General features: G+C 39.5%; 1 protein-coding gene across 2 annotated transcripts in view; it reads left to right on the forward strand.

The window, feature by feature from the left end:
• Positions 1-24,530, forward strand: part of LOC105207607 (COUP transcription factor 2) — a 122,007-nt gene that overhangs the window by 12,216 nt on the left and 85,261 nt on the right. The window contains exon 2 of one of the 2 annotated variants that reach the window (XM_011177159.3): positions 11,649-11,807. In XM_011177159.3, coding sequence (XP_011175461.1) covers positions 11,649-11,807 — 159 coding nt within the window. The remainder of the gene's footprint in view (positions 1-11,648; positions 11,808-24,530) is intronic. The other variant, XM_011177160.3, reaches the window with a different exon arrangement.

Genomic DNA, 24,530 nt, shown 5'->3' on the forward strand with positions numbered 1-24,530 from the left:
GCCGTTTTATTTGCTTGTCAGAGTTACAATTTTGTGTATTTTTTCATGCAAACACACGTGATATATTCATATTAATTACATTACAAAATTATACCTCTGATTTAATTGAAGTGTGGAAGAAACAATTTTAGAATTTATTAAGACGATTTATTATAATTTAGTCTTCAAAAGCCTATGTTCCATTCCAAATAAATTAATCGCGTTTATAGAGCAAAGGTGTAAAATTATACTAAAAAAATTTAGTAATATATCAAAGTTTAATATAAAATTTTAGAAATGCTTCCGTGGGATCATTCGCATTTCGAACAATATCGTCGTTACACGACGGGCGAATTCCATGTGGACGTACGTGGCCGACGCAAACGTTACTTAAGAATGTCCATGCGATTTTGATTATAGTAATTATGCGCGGCACGGGTAAACTGGTCTTTATGCCAGGGATACTATTTGTTGTGAAGTGACGTCCATTCCGTACGAGTCACGTTACACCTCTGAGAGCGTAGCGATCGCAGAAAGCGTATATTACGTGTATTACGGCTTTTTATCCTTTTACTTCACCCGAACTCTCTACCACCCTCTCTATGCACTGAATTATAAACTGTTTTGGCATAATTACGCGAACAATGGCGAGTGTAACGAACGGGGAAGGGGTCGGACGAGGATGCATTTTCAGGAACGACAAAAAGTAATCGTCTCATGAAAGTCTGGCTCGACGTGTTTTACGATGTTACAAATCAGAAGTCGCACGGATAAGCGCGATTCGAAGTGCATCGAAAAAATTCAAGTTATTTTGTTCAATCGATGTGTCCATGGTACATACATGAACGTTTCATACAATAGAGCACTTCCGCTTTTATAATGTCGTTTAATAAAATTATTTTTGTGAATTTTATTGCAGTGAAAGTGAAAGTTGTTTCTCCCTGGCTTTATTATGTACGTCTGATAGCGAAAGAGTTTTAACTCTTGCATTCCCACGCTTCGATTTCTTACGTAAAATATTTATTAAAAATTCTTGAGAAATTCTCATAATTTTTCAAAATATATCTGAAAATTTTTACGCAACGCGTCAATGAGGAACAGTCCAAATGATGAAAGCACCTTATTACGTTAAAGACTTGCGAAATACTTATGAAATATTACAGTATTTTTTGTTTTGACGTGCACATAAAACAAAATATTTCTAAATAAATTAATTTTCTATTTACCGTTAAATTCGCCATTTACAAATACATTGAAAAGTTTCGTTGTTCTCTTCAGAGTAGAAATTTGATTCCGATGGGGATCTGAAGAACCGTGAGGGGCTTCCTCTCTTCTTGGTCTCTCGTTCCTTTGCGCCTTAAGCAAGTCTTACGCTTACTTACGGACTTACGTCTGAAACGACGCGCGGAAGGAAGAAGCCGGAGCGACCCGCGGGCTAATCGTTCTAACGAGATCATACGCTATTATTCCAACTTTGCTAATCTTTATTAATCTCATTTTCTCCTGGAGCATATGTTTCCACGATAAGTCCGAGTGTTTCGCAAAAATAAAACAGCGAATGTCTGATGGTCTTTTCGATTGACACGATTGATTACGACAAATCATGAGGTGATTTCTTTTTGATACCAATATCATAAAAATATAACATCAAAAAAGTTGCAGCTGTTTAAGAAATAGAAATGTTCTTTGTATAGATAAAAGAAGTTGGGACAACTTTGAGGAAACTTTATGCGTTCTCTGATATTTTTATATTTAAAATGTAAGAATAGATGATAAAGGTTTTCCGTAAAAAGATTAATCGGATATTATAATGTATTCTTTCTTATCATAAATGTTCGAAGTTGCAAATTTCTAAAGAAACATTGTAATGACCTATACTATATCGATAAAGAGAAATGAAGAGAGAAACGATAATTTATCGATTTTTTTTTACATCTTGGATGTTTTCTCTGAACGCTTTAATAATTACAGACTCAGTTTACTCATTTTCTGATGTCTTCAATTATACACTTATTCCGCCAATAATTACAAGCGATTATCCGAGCATATAAGATTATATAGAAGAATATTTAGACGTATTTTGATATCTGGACGGTTGTATCGGGGCGTTTTAATGGGATGTGAGTAAGGGCACATCGTACGGCGCGATTACCTCGAAGGCGTTACGTGTGCAACGAAAGTAGAGTATATGATATTCGCTCCGCGATTAAGGTAACGTTCTGGAACACAAGGCGAGCCTGAATCACGGCGATTCACGACGTGCGACGTGCCGTTTGATCTCGCTAAGATGCCCGCTAAACACTATCCTACACGGACAGAGCGTATCCGCGAGAGTCGGACTTTCTAATCGGTAAATACGCGCGCTGCTCGATATCGTCGAACAACGAAACGTTTCATCTCTCTCTCCAGAAGAGAATCTCGGCATGTATTTCTCGATCATTACAACCTCGAGGATCGAGGGCATAGGTAAAAGCAATTCGTCGAGAGGAGGCTGCACGAAGACATTCGTGGCTCCTTTGGACGAACGGAACCTTCTTACGACTATATCCGCGTTATATCCAGCAAATTGTAAAGGACTTATCTCTGAAACATCAAAACTGAGAGATTTCCTTGGTTGGTAATCTTCGTCAGTAAAAGTGACTGCAGGAAACGTGATTAAGGAAAATGTGAAAGTAAAAATGATTAAAGTCACATTTGAAAAAAAAGGCGCGAAGTATATAGAAATATAATGATTCAATTATTTGGAGATCTCGAGAACGAAACTGATTAATAATGTGCCACTTGTCGTCCATTTGTTTTCATACGAATGAAAACATATAAATAATTGTTCAAAGTACATTTATAGGAAGAGAGGAAATAAATTTATAGGAACAAAAGAGAAAGAGAGAAATAAAACGGTAGATGTAAGTTATGTTTCCTTCTGCTCGGGAACGACGCAATGTGCCGTGTCTTGGGTAGGCTCTGGTTGTTCCTAAGAGCATGCACCGGCGGCAAGGTCTTACATCGCCAGAACGTCGGACACGGCACCGCGTCTGTACGTGTGTATATACGCGCCAGGCATAGAATTACCAAGGCGCGACTTACCTGGACGCATCCTCTGTGACCAATTATCCCGCTAACGAACCCCGCGCACTCGCACACCGCCGCTATCTAGCCGCTCCGCCGTCGGCCTGGCCGGGCTAATTAATTATAACAATGTCGTTAATTTTACGCGACCGAGTCGAAACGTTACTGACCGAATCGCGCGCGAATTCTCTTCCTACACAGTAACTTCCACCGGTTCGCTCTCACTGTTAAAAAGCTGGAATCGTATTAAAGCTTGAAGAATTTGAGAAGAATAATTACATTTCATTAGAGAAACCGACTGTGTAAAGAGATGCTTAAATAATTCAACGTTTCCTTTTTATGATTAAAGATATGATTAAAAATATATTTATCAACTTTTTATCTTTAATTGAAGCGTACATTTTAAATGTTATTAATTTTCCGTAGATAATATTTTATTTAGAATTAATATAACGGAGAAAGGTTATAAATTTGGCACAAGATGTTCAATATATAGATAGATTCGATATTTTATTTTATTAATAAACAAAAATGAAGCGTATTAAAATTTAAAAAGCGTATTAAAATTAATTTTGCATTCTTTTCTCCAGAAAAAAATTATTTTAACAGAAGAAGTATATTTATTATTTTTAATGATTTACTATATTTAATACAAATTTCAGTTATCATATTTTAGATAGACACTGAGAGAAAATTTTTTAAATAAACAATTATTCTTAAAAATTATTCTTAAAATAATGATTTTACAAATAAATTATAATATTATTAAACTAAATATTATTAAATTGTTTTTTTAAATTAAAAAATCTGATCTTGATTATAGAAATAATCTAACAGTAAATATTTTCTAGAACTGAAAGAAAGAATACTTGATTAAAAATTATTTATTTATTTACAAGTATTTCAATTAACAAATATTTTAACTCGGAGTAAATAATATTTTTCTGTTGAGTAAAACTTTTTTGTCTTAAGATATTTATTTTATATTTAAAATTTATTCATCATTGCTTCTCACTTTACACAATAACGTTTTCTTATATTAGATTTATATTGCAAGTACAGCAAACCGGAAACGTTTGCTAATTCACTCTATCGCCTTCTACCTCCCAAGGACAAATAATTAAGAATGTAGCATGCGAAACGAGATCGTAATGAAGGGAAGCTCGTGATGCAGCAGTTATAATGTAGAAGAGCGTGGTCCGCTATCGTTATCCCTTGGCCTTAATACCACCGCTTGCATATCTTGTCGGTCTTATTATTATAATTACCGTCATTATTCGCCACAAAGTCGCTCGTTCCGAACGTCGTGACTCACGTCTCATCGCGAGCATTGCCAGCGAAGATCGCTCGCGATCGATTCAGCTGCGCTTTCGTCGACGATATCAGCACGATTAGCGCCTCATTGTAAAAAACGATGAAGATATGTTACACGTAATCTTTATCTATCTGTCAACGGTACCAACTCGTTCGACTATTACCTGCGCTTGTGTGGAGCTTGATACAGTGCGATTCACTTCCTTTATATCTAGAATCAGATTACCTGATTACATACATATTATATACTATATATCACTTTAAACAGTTTCTGCATTTTGAGATACGTCTAACTGAATAATTGCGAAGTAAACGTGAAAATAACGCGTTATTATTTTTGGTACTCGGCAATGAAATAATAACATCATTTCCGCATTTTTTTGAGACATCACGTGTATCAATAATGTGAAGTTATGTAATGTGGAAACTGGAATACTGAGGTAAAACACAACATATAATTATAGAAATAAATGGATTAGTCAGATATATCAGTAGATACATCCAGATGTGTATAGTTGCGATGTGTAGTTGCAAAACTTGTGGATATTCCATATTTTCTAGTTACAAATTGTAATGCAATTTATTTTTACGAAGTTTTCTTACTTACTTCAATAATTTTATTTTTCCAATATTAAATCCTCAGAGATATATTATTAAGCGTATTCTTTTATGTTATTCTCATATTATTTATTTTTATAAATTACTTTTATTAAAAAATTTTTGAAGTAATTAACAATTTAATCTTAAAAATTTTGTAATTTTAAAACAAATATTTAAATAACGTTACAATATACATATATAATAATGTTAGACAGTAAAAGAAATTATGTCTGTTGTTAAAGCGACACGAGATAAAGAGTATAGTATTTTAGATTTCTAACAAATTTAGATTCTTGCTCTTTTCATCGGCAACTTGTAACCTATCACATCTACAATGTCCAAAGTCTACGAATGCCAAATCGTTTTGCAAAGTCACGGCAACGCGACAGTATAGCCATGAGTCACGATCAGTCAATTCTCTTTGGCATAATCACGTATCATGATCCGTTCGACTCGTGTCTCATCGCCGATGACTCTACGTTAACCGTGCCTTGCAATTTTTCAGGAAAAATCGCGAATTTTCGTGTGACTCATCGCGCGCGAACGATGGATCCTTAATTAAACCTTTTAGGAAACCGTTAATAATGATGCTCCGTCGAATCTCGCGACGTCTTCGGGATTACTAAGCAACTGTGTACGCATAATGACAAGCGGAAACGCTCGTTGCAAGAAAAACGTGCACGGAACACCTGATGGTTTATTGTTATAATGTCTATTATGCTCAGTTCGTACGACTATGATTACGAAGATAGACATCTTTTTCGGAAATTGCTGGTTTGCTAAACTTTCGCAAAATTTAATGTGTATATGTAAGTAATCTTCTGTATCTATAATGTATCCTGTATCTTAACTTAAATGAAAAGAGCCACGTAACATATATAGTATTGCATGTTATGTGTAATACTAGGAAACAAAATATTTAAAATTTATAAAGCTGAAACAAAAAAAAATTAAAATAAAATTAATACATTAATTTTATTAAAAGATTTCTCTAATTTTTAATATAAGTAATTCTCAATGAAAAATCGCTCGTGTTAAAGCAATTTCTTCGTAAATTTGATATCGCCAGAAACTTTTATTTTAGACGTGGATTTTAAATTTCGGACATTGTTTCGCGGATACAATAAGCTAAAATATAAGTCGTAATTTGTTTAAAGAGAAATTAAGAAGGAACTCAAAGAGTTAATATTTCCCCATCACTCTCCCTACGTGCTTCACTACATTCCATTCTCAGATTCTCTTTTCCGACTCTCGCGCACATTCCTGGGTCCTTTTTACTCTTCTCTTCGCGAGCATAGTTATTTTCTCGCGATCTCCTCATACGCGTCGCTTGCTTCTTATTGAGATGCAATGTCGAACTGTCTAGTACATTTTCTTTCTTGTTTTTTTTTTTGCATTATTCTAGTCTTGACTAGAGCAACTTGCTTAAGAATAATACTTATTGAGCTCGCTAATAAAGTTAAAAATTGATTCTGGCAAAAAAAAATATATGTGCAATTGTGTTATGTACATTTATATAATGATTAAAAAAAATGATTGAGAAATATACAAGGGAAAAATAATCAATATATGATTACACAAAAGAAGAAAAATTTTTCATTATTTATTTTTTGAATATAAGAATTGAGACTCGTGAAAATGTCAATAACAGAAAGTAACGCGGCGAATACAAGTTGGGAACGATAAACAGTGCGCAATGAGAAAAATGAATTGTTTGATCGCATAAATAATTTATTGGAAAAATTGCGGACGTTTGGGCTCCTGCTTCGAACCAACTTCAGCGTAACATTATCTTCAATATGACAAGGTGTAGTAACAATAGTAACTGCTGACAGCGGTAGAGATTATTTTTTATTTCTTTTTTTTTAATTACTTATTATTCTTATAAATGAAGAAATATAACAGCTGTTTGCTTAATATTGATGGATACATTATTATTGTCAATTAAACGATTTGTCACTTTATTTTTATACAAATTTCATGAGATTTTCTTTATTCATTATACTTTCGGTTTTAATTTTATTAACTTTTCCCGAGATTCTTCACGCACATCGATGATAATGCTACGCGTCACGTAAAAGCGTGAATCGATCAATCGCTGCGGGTTCACGCGTCAATGAGGATGACATCGCGTTGGTTCTGCGACGTAATTACCGTAGCGACTGGCAACGCGACCTATTAAAACTAAATCAACTTCTCATTAGGCGCGGCAATAAGCCGATCTTAGTCTCCGAAGACCCTCCAGGCGGTATCTTTTTTGCAGAGTGCTACGAAAAGTAACAGGCAAGGCGCGAAAATAACTATGCACGCGATGTTAATAAACCGTAAACGATGTGCTCACTCTTTCGGCACAAATGGGATCTTAATTAAGAGAATCGATCGAATACTTAGGTAACTCTCTTGTCGAGATTTTCAATTCTTCACTCACTTTCTCTAAGATTTTCTTACGAGAGAGAGAAAACATTATAGTCGAGAATTTATTACATGTAAAACTAAATGGCGATTGAAAAAAAGGCAAAAAAATTTTGAATTATGCAACGGAAAATTTTTGCTCTTATTCTTGCTCTTATTATAGTGATGACCTTGTACCATGTAACATGCCGCAATATTACAATAAGTAGATGTAATTTATCGTTTATAGAACTTCCTATAAAATATAGAGAACACTATAGAATATTGCAAAGTACAATCTTCAGTAGAATAGTATAATTTACTTTACGACAGCGCGTCATTAAATTAAAATTTTAAGTTGCTTCTTAAACGGGCCTCTCTAAAAGGCAACGCATATATCTCAGATATCCAGGTACTTTGATCCACCGTTGAGAGCGATGCCATACAACATCGTTTTATCTGAAAGGATTAAGAGCGAAGGCATATCCGCCGGTTCTCTCCGTATCGACGATCGCGAGGGTTTGTCCTGCCGACAGAGTTGGCACTCGGGAACGCGCCGCGCCGTGCCATGCCACGAAGGACCATGCCCGAGCAATGAAAATTCAATGACGCGAGCAATTTGAGCTCGCGGCGAGCTCGCAAGCTGCAATCTGAAAGTATAAACGGTAGTTGTGCGCGCTGCGCGCGCGAGCTTTCTCTCTTTCTCGCCCTTTCTTCGTCTTCTCTCATCTTGGTTGTATTCGCTCGGTGTTTCTTGCTCTCTCCGTCTCCTTCTCTCGTTGCTCTCTCGCTACCACAGAGCTCACATATACTGCGTGGTCGCCCGGTGGTTGGCTCGCACAGAATAATCGCGTAATTTGCGTGTAACGATGCAATTTGTAGTTATGGCGACCCGGCTCTTTTTCCGTCTTCTTTTTTTTCCTCTCCGCCCGTTTTTGCCCGGTGCCGACGACATCGACGTCGGCAACGACAGGAATAACGGCAGCGACAACGACGAAGACGTGGAACACCGAGGAGTTTAAGTTGTAAAGACGAGAAGGATTCGTCGATTTAGTACGAGCCTGAATCGTCTTTGATCTCTCTTTGGCGAGCTTATTTTCTCATTTAGTGTCGAAGAGGAAAATGGAGAAGAAGCCGGAGTCGCGATCGTTGGTTTAGGCGTCGCAATAATAACTTTTGTCTTCATTACATTTATAAATTTCGCGTATCCTTTTGCGTATTATATAGCGAAAAGTACTTTACGCTCTGTACAAATACAAAGTATAAAAGATTTTCAAATTTAATTAGTATGATATCTTAATTGCGTACAACAATATTTATCTTAGGCCACAGTAGTTATAGTCATAAATCTTTGATTGAAAAAAAAACAATGAATGAATTTATGAAGAAATCTGCAATTGATTACGCTTTTAATCAAAGATTGAAAATTAATCTCTGATATTTTTCTCAAATTATTTTGTATTATCAAAATTGCATGAAGCATTTATATTTGATAAAATTCAGCTTTTTTATTTATAGTTTAAAGAATAATTATTCGATTTTATTTCGATATCGTGCGCCGAAAGACACATTCGACGTTTCATTCCCAGATCACGACGACGACTCACGCTTTTCTTACGCGATCGTTCGTGTTACCGATATCGCGTCCTCTATCTCGACGACGAGACGGATGCCTCCGCGGACGCTTTGCGCGCGAGGGAATGAGAGTATTAGTAAGCTCGCGAATGACTTACGGACCGCGGCTGGCAAGACCACCTCTTTATCGCGATTCGAAAGTTCGTGCGCAGCGGGCGTTCTGTTACGATATAAATTGCCGACTTTGCCGCGCTAACTATTTATCTGCATGTGTATGCCGTGGCCATCGATCGTAATAGTCGACTTCGCTACACTTAAACCCGATCCATTGGCGAAGCACATGTAATCCTTACGAGGTACACGTGAATTCCACTCGCCACTCGTTCAAATAATTTCGCGTGAATTTGCGATAAAGAAACCGCGAATCGCGTATCTATTAATTATATGTTTCATTAGCATTCAAGAAAATTATTTCAATCATGCGTGTGCTGTAATAGGAAACAAGTGTAGGAATTACGAGTAGGTGTTAGAATTTTTTTTGTCGACTCAACATTTTGATAAGCTCAGGTATCTTAGACATTAAAACAAACTAAAATAAATAAATAGAAATAATCACAAAACTGTATGCTGCTATTCCACCTTTTACTTGTCACCCATCCATTTTAGTCTTAAAGACTCAACTTTTCAAAGCAAATCTCCGGAAACATTTTACAATACTCTTTTTCCCCCTTTTGATAGAATTAGATTTCTATCAAACCTTGAAACCGGTTTCTTCTTTTATCGCTATTACTTCGTACATCTTTATTAGAATAAATCTATTAATAAAAACAAACTTCCTACCTTTGATTTCGTTCCGCCGGTATGCTCGCACGCAGGTGCGCGCGCGTTCTATCCGGCAAGGTCCGTTTTAATTAAAATCAACTGCGTGCCCCCGATCACCCTTTAACCCCTGGTACCACGCGCGTGCACGCTGACCGGCGCGGCGTCCATTTTGCCCACGTGCGTGTCCCACGTGCTTTTACGATGCGGAATTATTGCTCGCTTCGCTGTTTATTAAATTGAATTGTGTCGCATTGTGTCGTCACCCCCCTGGCAGTGGCTCTTTATCGGACTCCTTTCTTCCCTTCCGCTCCATTACCACCAGCAATTAACTAACCGCTCATTAGGAAGCTGCGTGCATGACCATTCGCGCAAATCAAAGAACGGCCAACCTGTCGGCTCGTTACGATTGTTATTGCGATGCGTTTATCTTCGCTGTCTCTGCAGTTTTTTTTTACAAATAAGAAGATAATGAGGTCTGTAAGAACTTAAAACGATTAATAATAAATATTCAAGAACGATAAAATGAAAAATCTTACGCCTAAAGGAATCGATCTTCAAAAAATCAAAATAGGTAGACCCTTGCAATTTTTTTTAGAGAAAAATAGTTCTGTCCCAAAAATTCTATTCCTCAATTAAAGTATTTAATAACGAAGAGTTTGTTTAAAAAAAGTAGGTTGTACATATTAACAACGTATAAGCGTTTAATGATTTAATTTGGAAAACAAATTTCAAATTAATTATGTTTTTAATGACAACAGTGACAAGATTTTAAGATAAATTCCGTGAAATTTTCGATAGCCACCGATCGTATGTCAACAACTGTAGAGATCCGGATATAAATCCGGAGTAATGCGGCGAAAACTCGCGGATTGCCTGTGCCGCGGGATAACGCGGTGAAGAGGAGAGAGCGCGCGGAGTACTCGATCTCAGCGGGATGGCTACTAATAGGATTTTCGTGATCAAGTCCGTCGGCACTTTCGACTCGGCTGGCTCCTCATTCCCATAAGGAGGCAGTCGCGTATCTGCCTATATCGAGCGTCGCGCGTGTATGCGATCCGCCATTGTGCTAGATCGTGCATCCGCCGTAACTTAGATCCGCGCTCCCTACGTTGACCTCAAGGTGCATCGGTCTCGTTGCAACGTGCATGTTACAAAATTTGCGTAATCACGTATCATCGGCCCGAGAGCCTCCCCGCCGTTCCCCATCCGCGTTTCTGTTCCCCTCCCCGCCGTTCCCCCCGATCACGCTACGCAATCTTGTCGTTCCACACGTGTACGTGGTGTGTACGTGTGCCACAAGATGTATCCAATAAACAAGAGAAACTTACCGTGCCATTCCGTAGGCATTAGTCCCGTCACGTTTATGGTCGTACACGTTCTACCAATAAGAATCTGCGTAACCGTCTACGTCTATACTCGGACGGATCTTGATTTCAGCACGTGGTAGCTAATCACTTATTATGCTTTATCGAGTGCCGATCGTGCTCTTTCGTTATTACACGCGTGTATTGTAACGCGTGAATTAACGCGGACATAGGAAACTGTATTTTTTCGCTGTCGGCGAAGAGTGGTTATTGTTTTTATGCTACGAGATTGGTCTTGCGAGGGTACCTAATCGTACATGACATTAATGGAGAAAGTACGATTGATGTATTAAAATTTAAATTAGCTGCAGAGAGGATTTACAGTAGGAAATAGATTTTTTTTGTAATGAGGACATTCCAGGGAAAATTCGTTCCGCAATGACGAACAAGAAAAATATTCACGTATAAATTGTTGTATTAAAATATTCTACAGAGGACCGATTTAAATTTCTTAAACAAATTTAAAATTGTTTAAAATATATTCATTTAAAATTGAACTTGAATTTAAATCTAATATATTCCTCGCTTTTTTTTCAGGATGCAAGAGTTTCTTCAAGAGGAGTGTCAGGCGAAACCTAACGTACTCGTGTCGAGGGACTAGAAATTGCCCGATCGACCAACACCATAGAAACCAGTGCCAGTTTTGCCGCTTGAAAAAGTGCCTGAAGATGGGCATGCGCCGGGAAGGTATGCACTGTACTGAACCCTTTTTACGAATTTATTAGTAATCGATCTCCACTGGTGATTACATCGGGGTCGCCGAAATGTGTTTACAGCAATGCTCAAAATTCTAGAGGAAAAAACATTACAAGTGCCAGCTTTTAGAAAAAATTTATAGAAATTAATAAAACTATTCGACAAAATATTTTTAATAATATTGATCTTTTAAATTTTTTTATTTTTATTTTTGTTAAAAATTTTTAACAAGTTGTTACTTGAGAATTATTTAATATATATTATTTATAACTTATATTATATTTTAATATACATCGAAAATAAATTTTTTTATTGAAGTTAATTTACGGATATTAAGAGATTATTTTGAAACATTAAATATAGAAAATTGGGTATTTGCAATATTTTTCGGGATGCACTTGTGAAAAGTCATCGTGGTGAGGCGATGTTTCTCCGATATGTGGAATAAATCTTGAATGGATATTTAAAATAGCACAACGAATGTGCTCGCTAAAGTAATTCATAATGTTAAAAAAAAATTTTTGATTAAATTCTATTTTCTTTCAAGATAGTTAATTTAAGGAATAATGCTTCTTGCAACGAACATCGATTAGAAAGCTACTTGCTTGACTGCGATATTTGGAGAAACATCGCCGACAAAGTATTGATTCGATGATAACATTCGCGACTCGCTGTGATCACCCGTTAAACTCTCCGTCACACGGTCCGTAAATCGAGCTCGCTTTTCTAATTGGTATTACATATTATTCCGATTGAGCTGCGGAATTTTTAGAATTGCATGTAATACATACGTAATGATACGCAACACACAACTTATACATTTAGAATTATACGTCGTATATAAATTATATATGCTCATTTTCGTACGACAATTACAAGTAAAGTCTTCGAGTTTGGGGAATTTTTAAACGCTAAATTAAGCTGCTCTATAATTAATACGTACGTTATCATTTATAAGCAAGACATCATTTCTACAAGCGTGCGGTCAATTATCATTATCGCAAGTTTATCGATTGCATATATAACTATCGGATCTCCGCGAACAGGACTCCAAATTAGTCTAGTGGTTCCGAATATATACGCGGGTTACCGTTTCGGTAATGTTTGTACCTGAGGACATGATCGTTTCGAAACACGGCTTTCGGCGCGCTTCGCCACGGCAGGAACTTTTAATTGCAGCCCGTGGAATGGCCGGAAAGGTTCCCACGCCTTATCCCCGCCCGCGATTCCACGTTCCTCCGCTCTTGAACTTGGCTACTCGCGCGGCGCGCGATAACATCTGACCTTGTTCCGCCGCGCGCACGAGGAGGAGAGGAGCGCGCTCTTTCGCTGGTCATCGGCTCTCTCGGCCTGCCCAGGTGTACAACCACTTCCGTCCGAGACGTGGCCGTCCATCGTAGCCGGCACGGCCGTCCGTCTGCCCCGAAGCGTGCTCGCGCCGCGATCGTAAACCCGGTAAATCACGCGTTTTTACGCGTATCAGCCGCACGCGTCGACTCGCACGGCTATCGACGGGAGACGCGAACGGAGATCAGCGATTCTATCGTGCTGAGAGGAAAATGTAACGGGATGTGTGTGACTACGCGAGCGAGTCGCATTGATCGATTAATTATCAAATTGTGGCATTTCAGTCAAAGCCATTATGTTTTACGCACTTTTAGATTGAAATCGTTAGAGCAGCACGTCAGATTAGCAATAACGAAACGGTAAAATATCCTTTAGAAAATATAGGAAACATTATTTCGAAAGCTGCTGTCATTCCAATCTTGTCTCACATTATATGCTAGGTCTCTTTACTGATTGCAACCGCATAGGCTTTCTTTCAGGACTCTCATCATATTTCGAAATTACTTTTATCAGGCGGCTAGATGCGTATATAAAATAATTTAACGTAATTCGATCTCATAGAATATATCTTGAATCAAAATCTTGGTAATGCGGTCTCAACATGAAAGCGACATATAATAATTTCTCTTAAAGACTATTAAATATTCTCTCGCTGGTTCTTTCATTACGAGTGATCGAAACCTCGAGACCGGAACAGCTGTCCTTCATTTCTGGCCTCTTTCGTATGCGAGTCGAAGAAAACGCACGACTTCCCAGAGGCACATACTCGAATATATCGTGAGCCACGTTGTACTTCACGAAAGAGAAGCTTGTGCACGATTATTCGCACGAGAGCCGGCGGCTCTCCTGCCCGCGGCGCAGTTTTTCCCACAGGAACGTAGACGCGAGAAGCGCAGAGAAGACGTCGCGTTTTCTGCCCTGTCACAGCGACATCCGCCCATTATCCGCGATGATGCCCCGGTCTTTGATAATAATTCGAGTCGTTCGCGAGCGCGGGGCACGTAACTCTGTATACACTCACCTGGTCTCTACCATATACGTTCGCACGAAAGATTCACGGGAAGGAAAGAGGAAAAGAAAAAGAGCAGAGTAAGAGGACGAAAGAAGCAGAAGAAGAAGAAGGAGAAGTGGAGAGACGAAGAAGAGGCCGAAGAAAAGAAAAGTGCACGAAGGGCGAAGGGCCGCGGAGGGAGAGGGTGACGAGGGCAAGGGGAGGTTGCCGGCACCGCCGGCAAGAGCGGCAGCAAGCAGCAGCAGCAGCAGCAACAGCAACAGCAGCAACGGGAGGAGGCAGAAGAGGCGAGAGGTCGTGGACGACGGAGGGGGGAGGGTTGAAGGCGCGAGAGGAGAGAAGGAACGAGGAGGAGTGAAGGTGGCGGAGTAACGAGAGGGGGAACGGGTAGGAGGGAAGAGCACTAAAGAGAGAAAGAGAGAGGGAGAGACGATGGTCCGAGGTCAGCGGGGTGCATGACCTTACCTCGGGGCCCCTTCCTTCCGTGGGGCCCTCGAGGCAGACAGGATGCGCTGAAGATTACCCCGTAGATACTGTCCGCGATGATTACAGAAATCTAGGAAGCCGCTCAATTTAATTAACCCTTAATTGCGAGCGCTCGGGACGGGATGGTGCGTTTACTCCGGTACCCTGGCGCTTTTCCCCCCATCTCTCTTGTCTATTCGAGGACGATGATGATGATGATGATGATGATGATGATGGTGGTGGTGGTGGTGGTGGCGGCGGTTGTTCCCCATATGTACGAGCGCGCGACGATGCGTGAGTTATCGCTTCGCGAAACGAAGTACACTTTCTTTCAAAGACGAACGTTGAACGGAAGAGACGTAGACCAACCTGTGTAGTGCAGTCGCGTGGCAGATCTTGTCTCGAGTTTGTCAGATCACTTGAATTTAGTATCGTATGAAGAAAAAATGATTTCACTAAAGTACTATATCTTAAAATTTAGCTGGATATAAGTCTGAAAGTAATTTAGACTCAAAATAGTTACATAGGACATTTAATATGGTTGCTAGAACGCTAAAACTTTTCGCAGCACTGCTCATTATACTTGAACATCCTATATAATTATTTTGATGATCCAACAAAATTATTTACAGATCCGTATCTAGCTGAAATTTTAGACTTGATTAATACTTCAACAAAACTTTCTTTCGCGTATTTTTGAATTAATTTTCTAAATGTTATTAATGAGCACTACAACTCCAAGTTTAATTTCTATGAGTGCTTCACTTGCATATGAAGATCACAGAGAGATTTACTATTAATTGAAAAATAATGATTAAAGCAGTGACAATGTGAGACCTTGCGAAAGACATGCACAATACTTTAAGGTCAATATTTCATTTCGTTATTCACCGTTATCTGTGACGCTGCAAATTTCTAAATAATATTTTTTTTAATGATATTTTTTATCTACATAAAAGAATAAAGTTCAACGATTTAAAAACATCGAATTAAATAGTTATCATAGGCCAATCGTAAATAGCCTGATAAGAAATCCTTAAAATTCTTGAAATATAAGTTTCCTTATTTAAAAAAAAAATTTTATCGTAGCATTGCGTACATAGTTTATGCCAGCTTCTTTATTATATATATATTTTTAATCTTTTCCATTAATCAGGACTGGTTCCTTGTGCATTTAAATTATTTTAAGTTATTTTATCTATCATATAATTCGTTTTGATGATGGTCAGTTTTTTCGCAAGCGTCTTTATTACAATGGAAAAAAGCGTCTTAATAATCAATTTTTTCCGCCTCGTGAGTATGGAATTGGAGATCAGCTTTATCGCGTTGAGCACTCTTCAGTTAGTCGCGTAACTATGGAGTATATCCATCGCGATACACCGATAGCGATTCGCGACTGGAAGGCCCCGTTACGTACTTAATACGCTCGTTAAAACGAGGAACTTAGAAACGCATTCGTTCGCAGATGTGCGCACGTTTCTTCCATACTCTCGCAATAAATCTGCACTGTTTATTTTACAACCCGCAGCCAGTTACTTCACGCTTGCCTCGATATCTTTGCTTAAGGAAAGAGAAGAAAAAAAAACAACAGCGCTTAATATCCTGTGCGCCAAAATGGCTGCGTTTCTCTAATTTATGCACATGCTAAGATAATTGACCTATTTGGACACGGACGCATTTCCATTTCATGTTACCGATAATGTTGAAAGAATCGTGACGCTAAATGTGTGAAAAATTATACATAATTATATATTCGACGTGTAAAAAATTATACTGTGCCTTTTTCTCTGATTAATGGATTTAATGGGTAATTTAATGGATAAGTTAATTAATTTTATAATTGTTGAAATAACACTAGCAAAAATAAGACTAATTAAAAGAGAGAAAAATCTCAACGTTTAACTTTAATATTTTCACCGACTTACCACTTTTTTGCCGTTACATTATCTCAAACTTTCAAAAGCAGTTTTATATAGGTATCTTTTTGATACATCTTTGAAGAATACATATGTGTTATAATTATTATTTAACACAGGACATTGTTTATAAATATATTAATATAAAAGTTACTTTCACGTGGACGATGCGGACGTAGATACATTATCGTCAAATGTTCGTTAACGCCGTAACAAAAGGAGACAGGACGCACGACGAGGAGGGCCACGGTGGGAGCCGAGAGAGGAGACGTGAAGAGAACTCGAGAGGCAAATAACCCTAATTTCATCGTCGGAGACCTGCATTCAGAAAGTCATTATCAAACGAGCGTCCCGCGCGTCCGTTATAATTACGCGGGCGTTGCACAACAGAAATGTATCGAACTGCCTCGCTTTCTCTCTCTGTATTTCTCTCTCGTTCTGCTTTCGTGCTTCTTCTCCTCCTGCCACTTCACCGGTCTTCTCTCTTTCTCTCTCTCCTCCCGTTCTCACGTTCTTTATCGGGCACGCGTTTCGCACCGATCACTTGCTCCGGTACGCACGCTTGTCCATACGCCCATTTCGCTTTCTTTCCAAACGTCTGCTGATTATGTGATTTTCTAATAATTACGCAAAATCCCGCGCGTTTCGTGTTGCTCATTGCGTCTTTTTCTTTTTTGATTAACCGATTTATTGTTCTTAATGAAGATCACGTTCTAAATTTATCAGCAGTTATCCCGAACTAAAACTACGAGTCTCTGCAAGCATTAAATTACAGCAATTTTGTGGTTTGCCAGTGGCGACTATTCAGTCCGTGAAATGTTACTGACTTCTAATCGTATCCTTGACCATCTAGAATTTATATTTACTTCATTTACAAATTTATCCCGTCATATATGTAATTGTCATGCTTCAATGAAAATCAATTGTTTTCTTTAATAGAGTATAACAATGGCATATCAATTTTAATAACAACATAATTATATCATTATCATCAGTATCAAATCGCACGTAGATCAAAGTTTCCTATTAATATCAATCAACATCGCTTACGGTATTTACGTTGAACTTTCTCGGGAAGCTTTCAAATTAAAATCCACTCGTGGAGATTCAATGTTCCTCAGAATTTTGTCCGACAACATCCTTATCAATCTATCTGCGGCGCGCGATCGGTCGATCTTCCGATGGATCAGCCGTTCAATCGGTCAGCCGATCACTCGATCAGCGCCGATAGGCTGCTCTTCCACCCTATCCTCCGGTCGCGAGTAATCGCATATATTCGCAACCGCGCGCGGATCTCCGGCGGTTATGAAATTCTCGTTGAGAGCAGCCGATAATCCAGCACGCCGGTCACGGCTGTGCACACCCGTGGCCGTGTGCACGCGTGCACGTGCACGTCCGTGATACGGTGGACGAGCACACGGGCGTTCATGGTGCGCCATGTCGTCGCGGATTTCACTTATCTCTCTTTCCCGGCGTCGAAGTTCCGCGCGCGCGACCCCGATGCAACGACGGCCATTATGGCCGCATTAACTGAAATTAGACATTGTTTCCCTTGCCGGGGCGAAACTGGGCGCGCAACAATGGGGAGACGACGCAGACAACGACGAGTATCGGGCAGAGTGCGCGGGGTGAATCAAAATAGCGGGGGAGGGGGGAGGCAGAGTAACCAGAAAGAAAAATAAGGAGGAGAAAAATGCTCGCGAGACGATCACTCCGAAGATCACTCTTCTTCTCTCTCTCTCTCTTTCTCTCTCTCGTTTTCTTCCTCTTTTTCCTTCATCTCTATTTATCTCCGTTCTCCCTCGCTCTGTCTTCGCCAGCGTGCGCCGGCGAGAGATTGCCGATATTACAGCAGGGTCAGGATCGTGACTTTAATCAATTAGCGGGGTTTCTCGGACCCGGGAAATGATTAGTAATCCAGCCGGCAGCCAGACTCTCTCAGCTCTTGGCCTCCTCTTCTCGGCCCCGGACACCTCTCCACTCGTCGCTCTTATCCGCAACGGGGGATAAGAATACGCGCGCCGCCGTTCCGATGAGCACAAGGAAGTAATTGATGAGAGAAAATCAGCCTATCTTCGCGGATGGAGTTCATTACTTCGTAGACCCGCGGGAAACTGGCCGCTAGATTTACGGAATGCTCGCTGATTCAACTTTAATATGTAGCTTGACCATAAATGGCTTTTAAGATGGAACAATACCATGATTAAAAGCATAAAAGCATTCTTTGGGATTCTTTATATAGAAATTATTATTTCTATTATTTAGTAATTTTATATTGGCAGTTTACCCTTTACAATACAAATATCGGTATTTTGAGTCCAATCAATTTCAAGGAAGTTTCTTGAAATTTTTTTAAGTTAAATTATACTACATTTTATTTTTTTTTTTCAAAATAAAGTGCAAACATTTGTTCAAGAAACTTGAAAGTATGTTTACGAATACTCAGAGATTTTTTTTTAACTACTGTAAACAAGTAAAATATTATCAGAGAGTAGCCAGAGTTTGTACAGAAAAGGCACCTTTCTTAACATTGTACTATAAGGATTAAAACATACTGTGGAGATTTTATTTAAAAAAAATATTTATATTTAAACAAAATTTACAACCACGCTTATCGTGCTCCGTTCTGCCGGCTGCATTCACCACTCGAGAAAGGTTTATGTCCGCAATAAAAAGGTCAAATATTTACTTAAAGTAAGTAGTTTTCGTTGTACGTTTGATTAAAGTAAATTTTATTTGAATTCACTGTATGTTAATGTACAATATTTACGTTCATAAATTTTAATATCTAAGGATTCTTGTATTTATGCAAGTCACAATCCAAAAATTAATCGTTTTCCGGTATTACTGTTCGCGGAAAAATAAGTCATCCGTGAGGTAGCAATAAACACGGGGCATCGAGCATAAAAATTCAACAGAGAAGAGTCGACACTCGAAATACCGTTATAGCGAGATAAACCGTCGATACGCAATACGCGCGGCGGATCCTTGCATCGACTCGTGAGCCTATAGCGGCGAATCGATTGGTCACGCATCCCCCGCGGCTGCGGAAAGATTATGTGGAAATATGAACGACTTTGACAAGATTCCAGCGTTAATTACGATTAATAGTAACGCGCATACGTCGTTTTGCACTGATCCACTTGACCGCTGCTATTTTCTAGGTCGTCGTGCGCGATCTGCTCTTTTTTCTTTTTTTTCTATTTCCGAGAAAATGTGGCGGTGCATGCATGTTTTATTCGTCGGTCCTTAATAAGCTCCAGAAGGAATTTGTTCAACTCTATTTTACACCAACCGATACCTTACGGAGAGCGAAGGAAAGATGTTCAAGATAGATAGGAAAATGTGACACACTTTTTAAACACATTTACTAATTAAATTAATTTGAAAGAATACTTTAATTCACTTACGCAATTAAATCTAAATACATGTATCGTGCAAAGTCAAGATACTTTTTAAAAATATAAACACGGAATATATATAAACATATAATAAAGTAGGTAATGTGAATGTAAAGAAAATAATGACAAATATGTGTAATAGGAGCTTTTAAAAGCTTTTTTATGTTCATCGATAGCAACGCTTTCGTATTTTTTATACGTAATTTATCATTTAAAAGAATGCAAGGAAATTTGCAAAGTTCAATATAATGACACTCAACTAATTGTAAGTTATGTAATTAAACTGAGCTATAATTAGATTGAATACAGTACACGAGCAGTTCACTAGTGAAGAACTTCTCGTTTAAATTTACCGTTATGTTTACCGAGGGTCGAGATTCAGAAATGAATAATTTATTTAGGGAGCAATAAGATCGTTAGCACGCTATTTTAACATAGTACACTAGCCTACTCCAAAAATTCTTCATCGATCGTACGAGCTTCCTGACACGTTGGCCGGCCGTACGAAGCGACCATGCTTCCCCATATTTACCCGTATAATCTCTTTCCGAGCATTAAAATACAAAGTAGTCGCATTACCATGACAAAACTGTCGGGTCAAGAGAGCCTGACACCGTCTGTGGGGGATTACGATCGGCGGCCGAGTCCGATATGCATATTCAGCGGTGCAAGGTCCACCTCGTGCACGTAATCTTGCACCTTTTGTTCATCCTCGGCCAATCCGAACTCGCGACTTTTCCACTCGATCGTCAACACGTCTATTTCCTCCCTTCCCTCGAATTTACGCTCGCGTTAAATTATCGCTATTGAATATTCGACGAGGCGCATCCTCGGAAATTCGACATTGAGTTTCGCTCGCGTGCTCAATCCGCTTTGTCATCGACAACATCGAGCTATGAAGAAACAAGAACGTTAAAGTGGAAAAAAAATTTTATTGCTTTAAAATCTTCCTATCCTAGAAGATTTCTTCGATTTTATATGCGAATGCACTTCATTTACAGGTCTCATAATTTACATGGATCGTAATAACGTGGATTGAGAAATAACGAGAAACGCATGTTCATAGATATAAGATAAATATAATTGAGTAAATTAGCAAACAATAATAACGCATAGATTTAAACAAAATTGTACGGTCGGACGATTTTATACGAAAAATCGTTATAAATTTAATCTAGTTTATTCTAATTTATACATACGTTAGATAACGAAAGCGTAGTTCATTATTTTATCTACGCGCTCATATACAATACGGAACTCTTCTTTTCCTGCGAAAGAACACGATCGTTTTAACGTTACGTCAATTTATTTAATCTATTATTTATTGAACTTTTTAATGCGGATAAGGCCTGAAATTAGATCAACGTACAGTTGGAAACAAATGACTCTTGACTCGGAACGGCAGCTGGTCAATTTGAACGGTGACCTCAGGGACTCTCGAAGCACCGAGCACGCTGTTCCAATCAGAATGTGAAAGTTCAGCTGCAAAAGGCTCGCTATGTTGGTCGGCTTTATGCGCAGCGCCGATACGCGCTCTCTCGCGCAAACATGTATACATACACCTACACCATTATTCGCCTTTTCCTGACTTCTGTCTATGCCTACTTAACATTGACGGCTCATCCTACAGCCGATTTACACGACGGACGTACACGCATATTTGACGGCGGTCGAGTCATCGTGCTTTCGAGACGGAAGATATCTCTGCGATTCATCAGTTAATCTCGGATACGGTGAATACATTCTCTTACAATTTAATGAGGAGGAGGTGATTAATTACGATCGGCAGAAACATCAAGCGCCTTTGCTTGAAAACGTTGGAACTTCGACATGAAATGCATTTATAAGACACCGACAGCCGCAATTCGCACTTTGAGCGAGGTATATACGTGAAATTGTAGAAAATACCTTTTAGCGTTATGAGAATAATTAATCTCGTGTCTCGATATATTGTTCGCTTCGGGGATAGTTACGTCGAGGTCATTTATCGCTACGCTTGATTAAATTTCCCTCAATATACGTCGACAAATGCCACGCAATGCGTCAATTTCTATAAATTTACATCTCTATTTATATTTAACATTTCTCCCTGCTAGAAGCTGGTGATGGGTGACTCTTCCTTTCTGCTACATCACATTGGAAACGATAAATTATGTAAAATTAATTAAACGCAAAAAGCGACAGGAAGCAGTCTCTCTCTCTCTGTTCTCAACGTTCATTACGTTTTCTTTTCGCTGAAATAAATGCAGATTTTGACGTTTGACGCGCGCAGAAGTAATTTCCGTGCTCATTTGCAATAGAGTTTCCATTCCCGAAATTTTTCCACGTGCGTACGCGTACGTAAAGTCAAAGCGTTTAGCGTAGATTGATTTAAAAGTCAAGATTGTGCGAATCTGGATTAAATTTCTATGAATTCTCAAGTTTTTTTAAGAAAACTCGAAAAACGCGTTAAGGTTACCGTTGCGCCGATTCCTCGAGCCAAAGCCGTTGAAATCGTACCGGCTTCTCTCTCGAGAGAGAGAAGCTAGATACACGTCTGCCCACGTTTGTCACGCGGGAGCTGGTTCGAGGCAGGTGAATTCCGCCGTAACACGCGGCTCGCCGCTATTTGCATCGTCCAAGATCTTTCTCTCGCGGATCCACTCCTCTTCCTCCGTTCGCGCGATGCGGCAATTACGCCGTTCCCTCGAATACGTGCCAATAATATAGGGAGATACCGCGGTTAGAGCACGTAGAGTCGTTTTAGCCGCCACCGCCCCGCCCCGCTCGCGAATTCCTCGCGAAATTCACGAGTCCGCACCCGGATTCTCGACACGGCGTGATTGCGTTATTTTCCGCGCGCACCTTCGGCTTTCATTAAATCGCTATTTATCACCGACGTCGAGTCGGGTACGGTAAGTTGATTACGCATTCAGGCGATTCGATACGCGCCGGCTAGCTCGACAAAACCCGACAAATATATATCCGGTATCGACAGGGACATAAATTTCAAACTCGGACATACTTGAGTTCTTTAATAATTCCAATATCACCGGGGAAACGTGCTTTCACTGTGCGTTATCTTTATTTAATTACACCTTACGAGCTGATAGCGCGATAATAAAAGTTCCCATAAAGAATCTATTTCAACGATACTTATTTCACGGCAACGACGCCACGATACTAAATCATATTCCTACTTCACTTGTACGTTCTAATGGACGACGTAGAAAAAAAATCTGTGATGTAATAAGAATATGTGGGCGCGTGAAACGCACGACAGCAGTTCCCGGCGAAGCGCGCGCAGACAAGCGGTCTGCTGCTGCTTCTGCCCGTGCGTGCGCGTGCGGAGTCTCCGCGAGCCGTCATCGGATCGACGCATTATCGATGTAAACGGCGTGGGAAAACCGGCCGACGACCTAGCTCCCGAGAAGGATACCGTTTCAATTTTTAGGCTCGCGTACGACGCGAGAGAGGCGTGCGACTCGCGCCTGCAGGCGCCGCGCCGGAGAATTCGAACAGGTGAATCACGTACAGAAAATGTCCATTCCGGTTTTGGCCTGACGAAATAGAAGGGGGACAGGAGACCGAAAGAGAACGTTGACAGACCAGTGGGTCAGAAGAATGACCGCTCGCGACCGCGCGGGCCGGAAAGCTGGAAGGACATCGTCATGGAGGAGACTTACCAGCGATTCTCCCACGTATACGCGCGTTTTCGCGGCGATTCAACTGTGGTGAACGAGCGGGTTGGAACCCGCACACCCGGTATCCGATATTAACGCCTGACGAGCGGGTATAATCTCCAGCGATGCGCCGCCGGTGTGTGCGTATCGCGACCGCGCTGGGTGTGTGCGTATCGCGACCGCGCTGGATCGGTGGAAAGCAAGCGGACGGTGCTGTTAAGCATCTGTCTGGTTAAGCAGCAACGTTTAAGTCTATTCGTTTCGCACCAGCGAACTCCGTCTTGATCGCGAGATAGGCAAGAGATACACCTTGCTAGCGGATCTTTAATTTCAATCGCGGAAGAATGCTAGATTCGTCCTAGACAGATTGTGAGAAACACGATGGTATCAGCACGAAAAGAGAATCTTGTCGACTGAGCTGTGTCGGTAGACGAAATCTACACAAGGGAAGAACGACTTTGCTGAAGCGTCCAAAAATGTAGCTGGATACAGATTTGAGAATGATTTTAGATCATCGAAATAATTATGTGGAAGGTTCGAAGGCGGGTTGCTAGAATGTCAAAACTTTTTATAGCGTTGCTCATCATGTTCGAATGCCCTTCAGTTATTTCGAATTGAAAATTATTTTCACAGTATCTCGTCGGATTAATTTGTTAGATGAATTTATTCTCACACGAAATTTATTATCGTCTTTGAATAAAATAAAATTTAATGTATTAATATATATTGAAATTGTTATACGATAAATCAACGCGAAATGAAGCCCTTTGAAGATTCAACGTGTAAGGTTGTTAAAAGCGAAAGCTGCTGTCGAATAAATTGATGGCAGATGGAATTCGCTGTCGAGCAAATTCGTTTTCACGTGAATTCGTTATCGGAGGAGGATTCACGATCGAACGAGATCGTCTACCGCGAGCGCG

The sequence above is a fragment of the Solenopsis invicta genome, chromosome 14 (genome assembly GCF_016802725.1).
Source record: "Solenopsis invicta isolate M01_SB chromosome 14, UNIL_Sinv_3.0, whole genome shotgun sequence".
Lineage (NCBI taxonomy): Eukaryota > Metazoa > Arthropoda > Insecta > Hymenoptera > Formicidae > Solenopsis > Solenopsis invicta.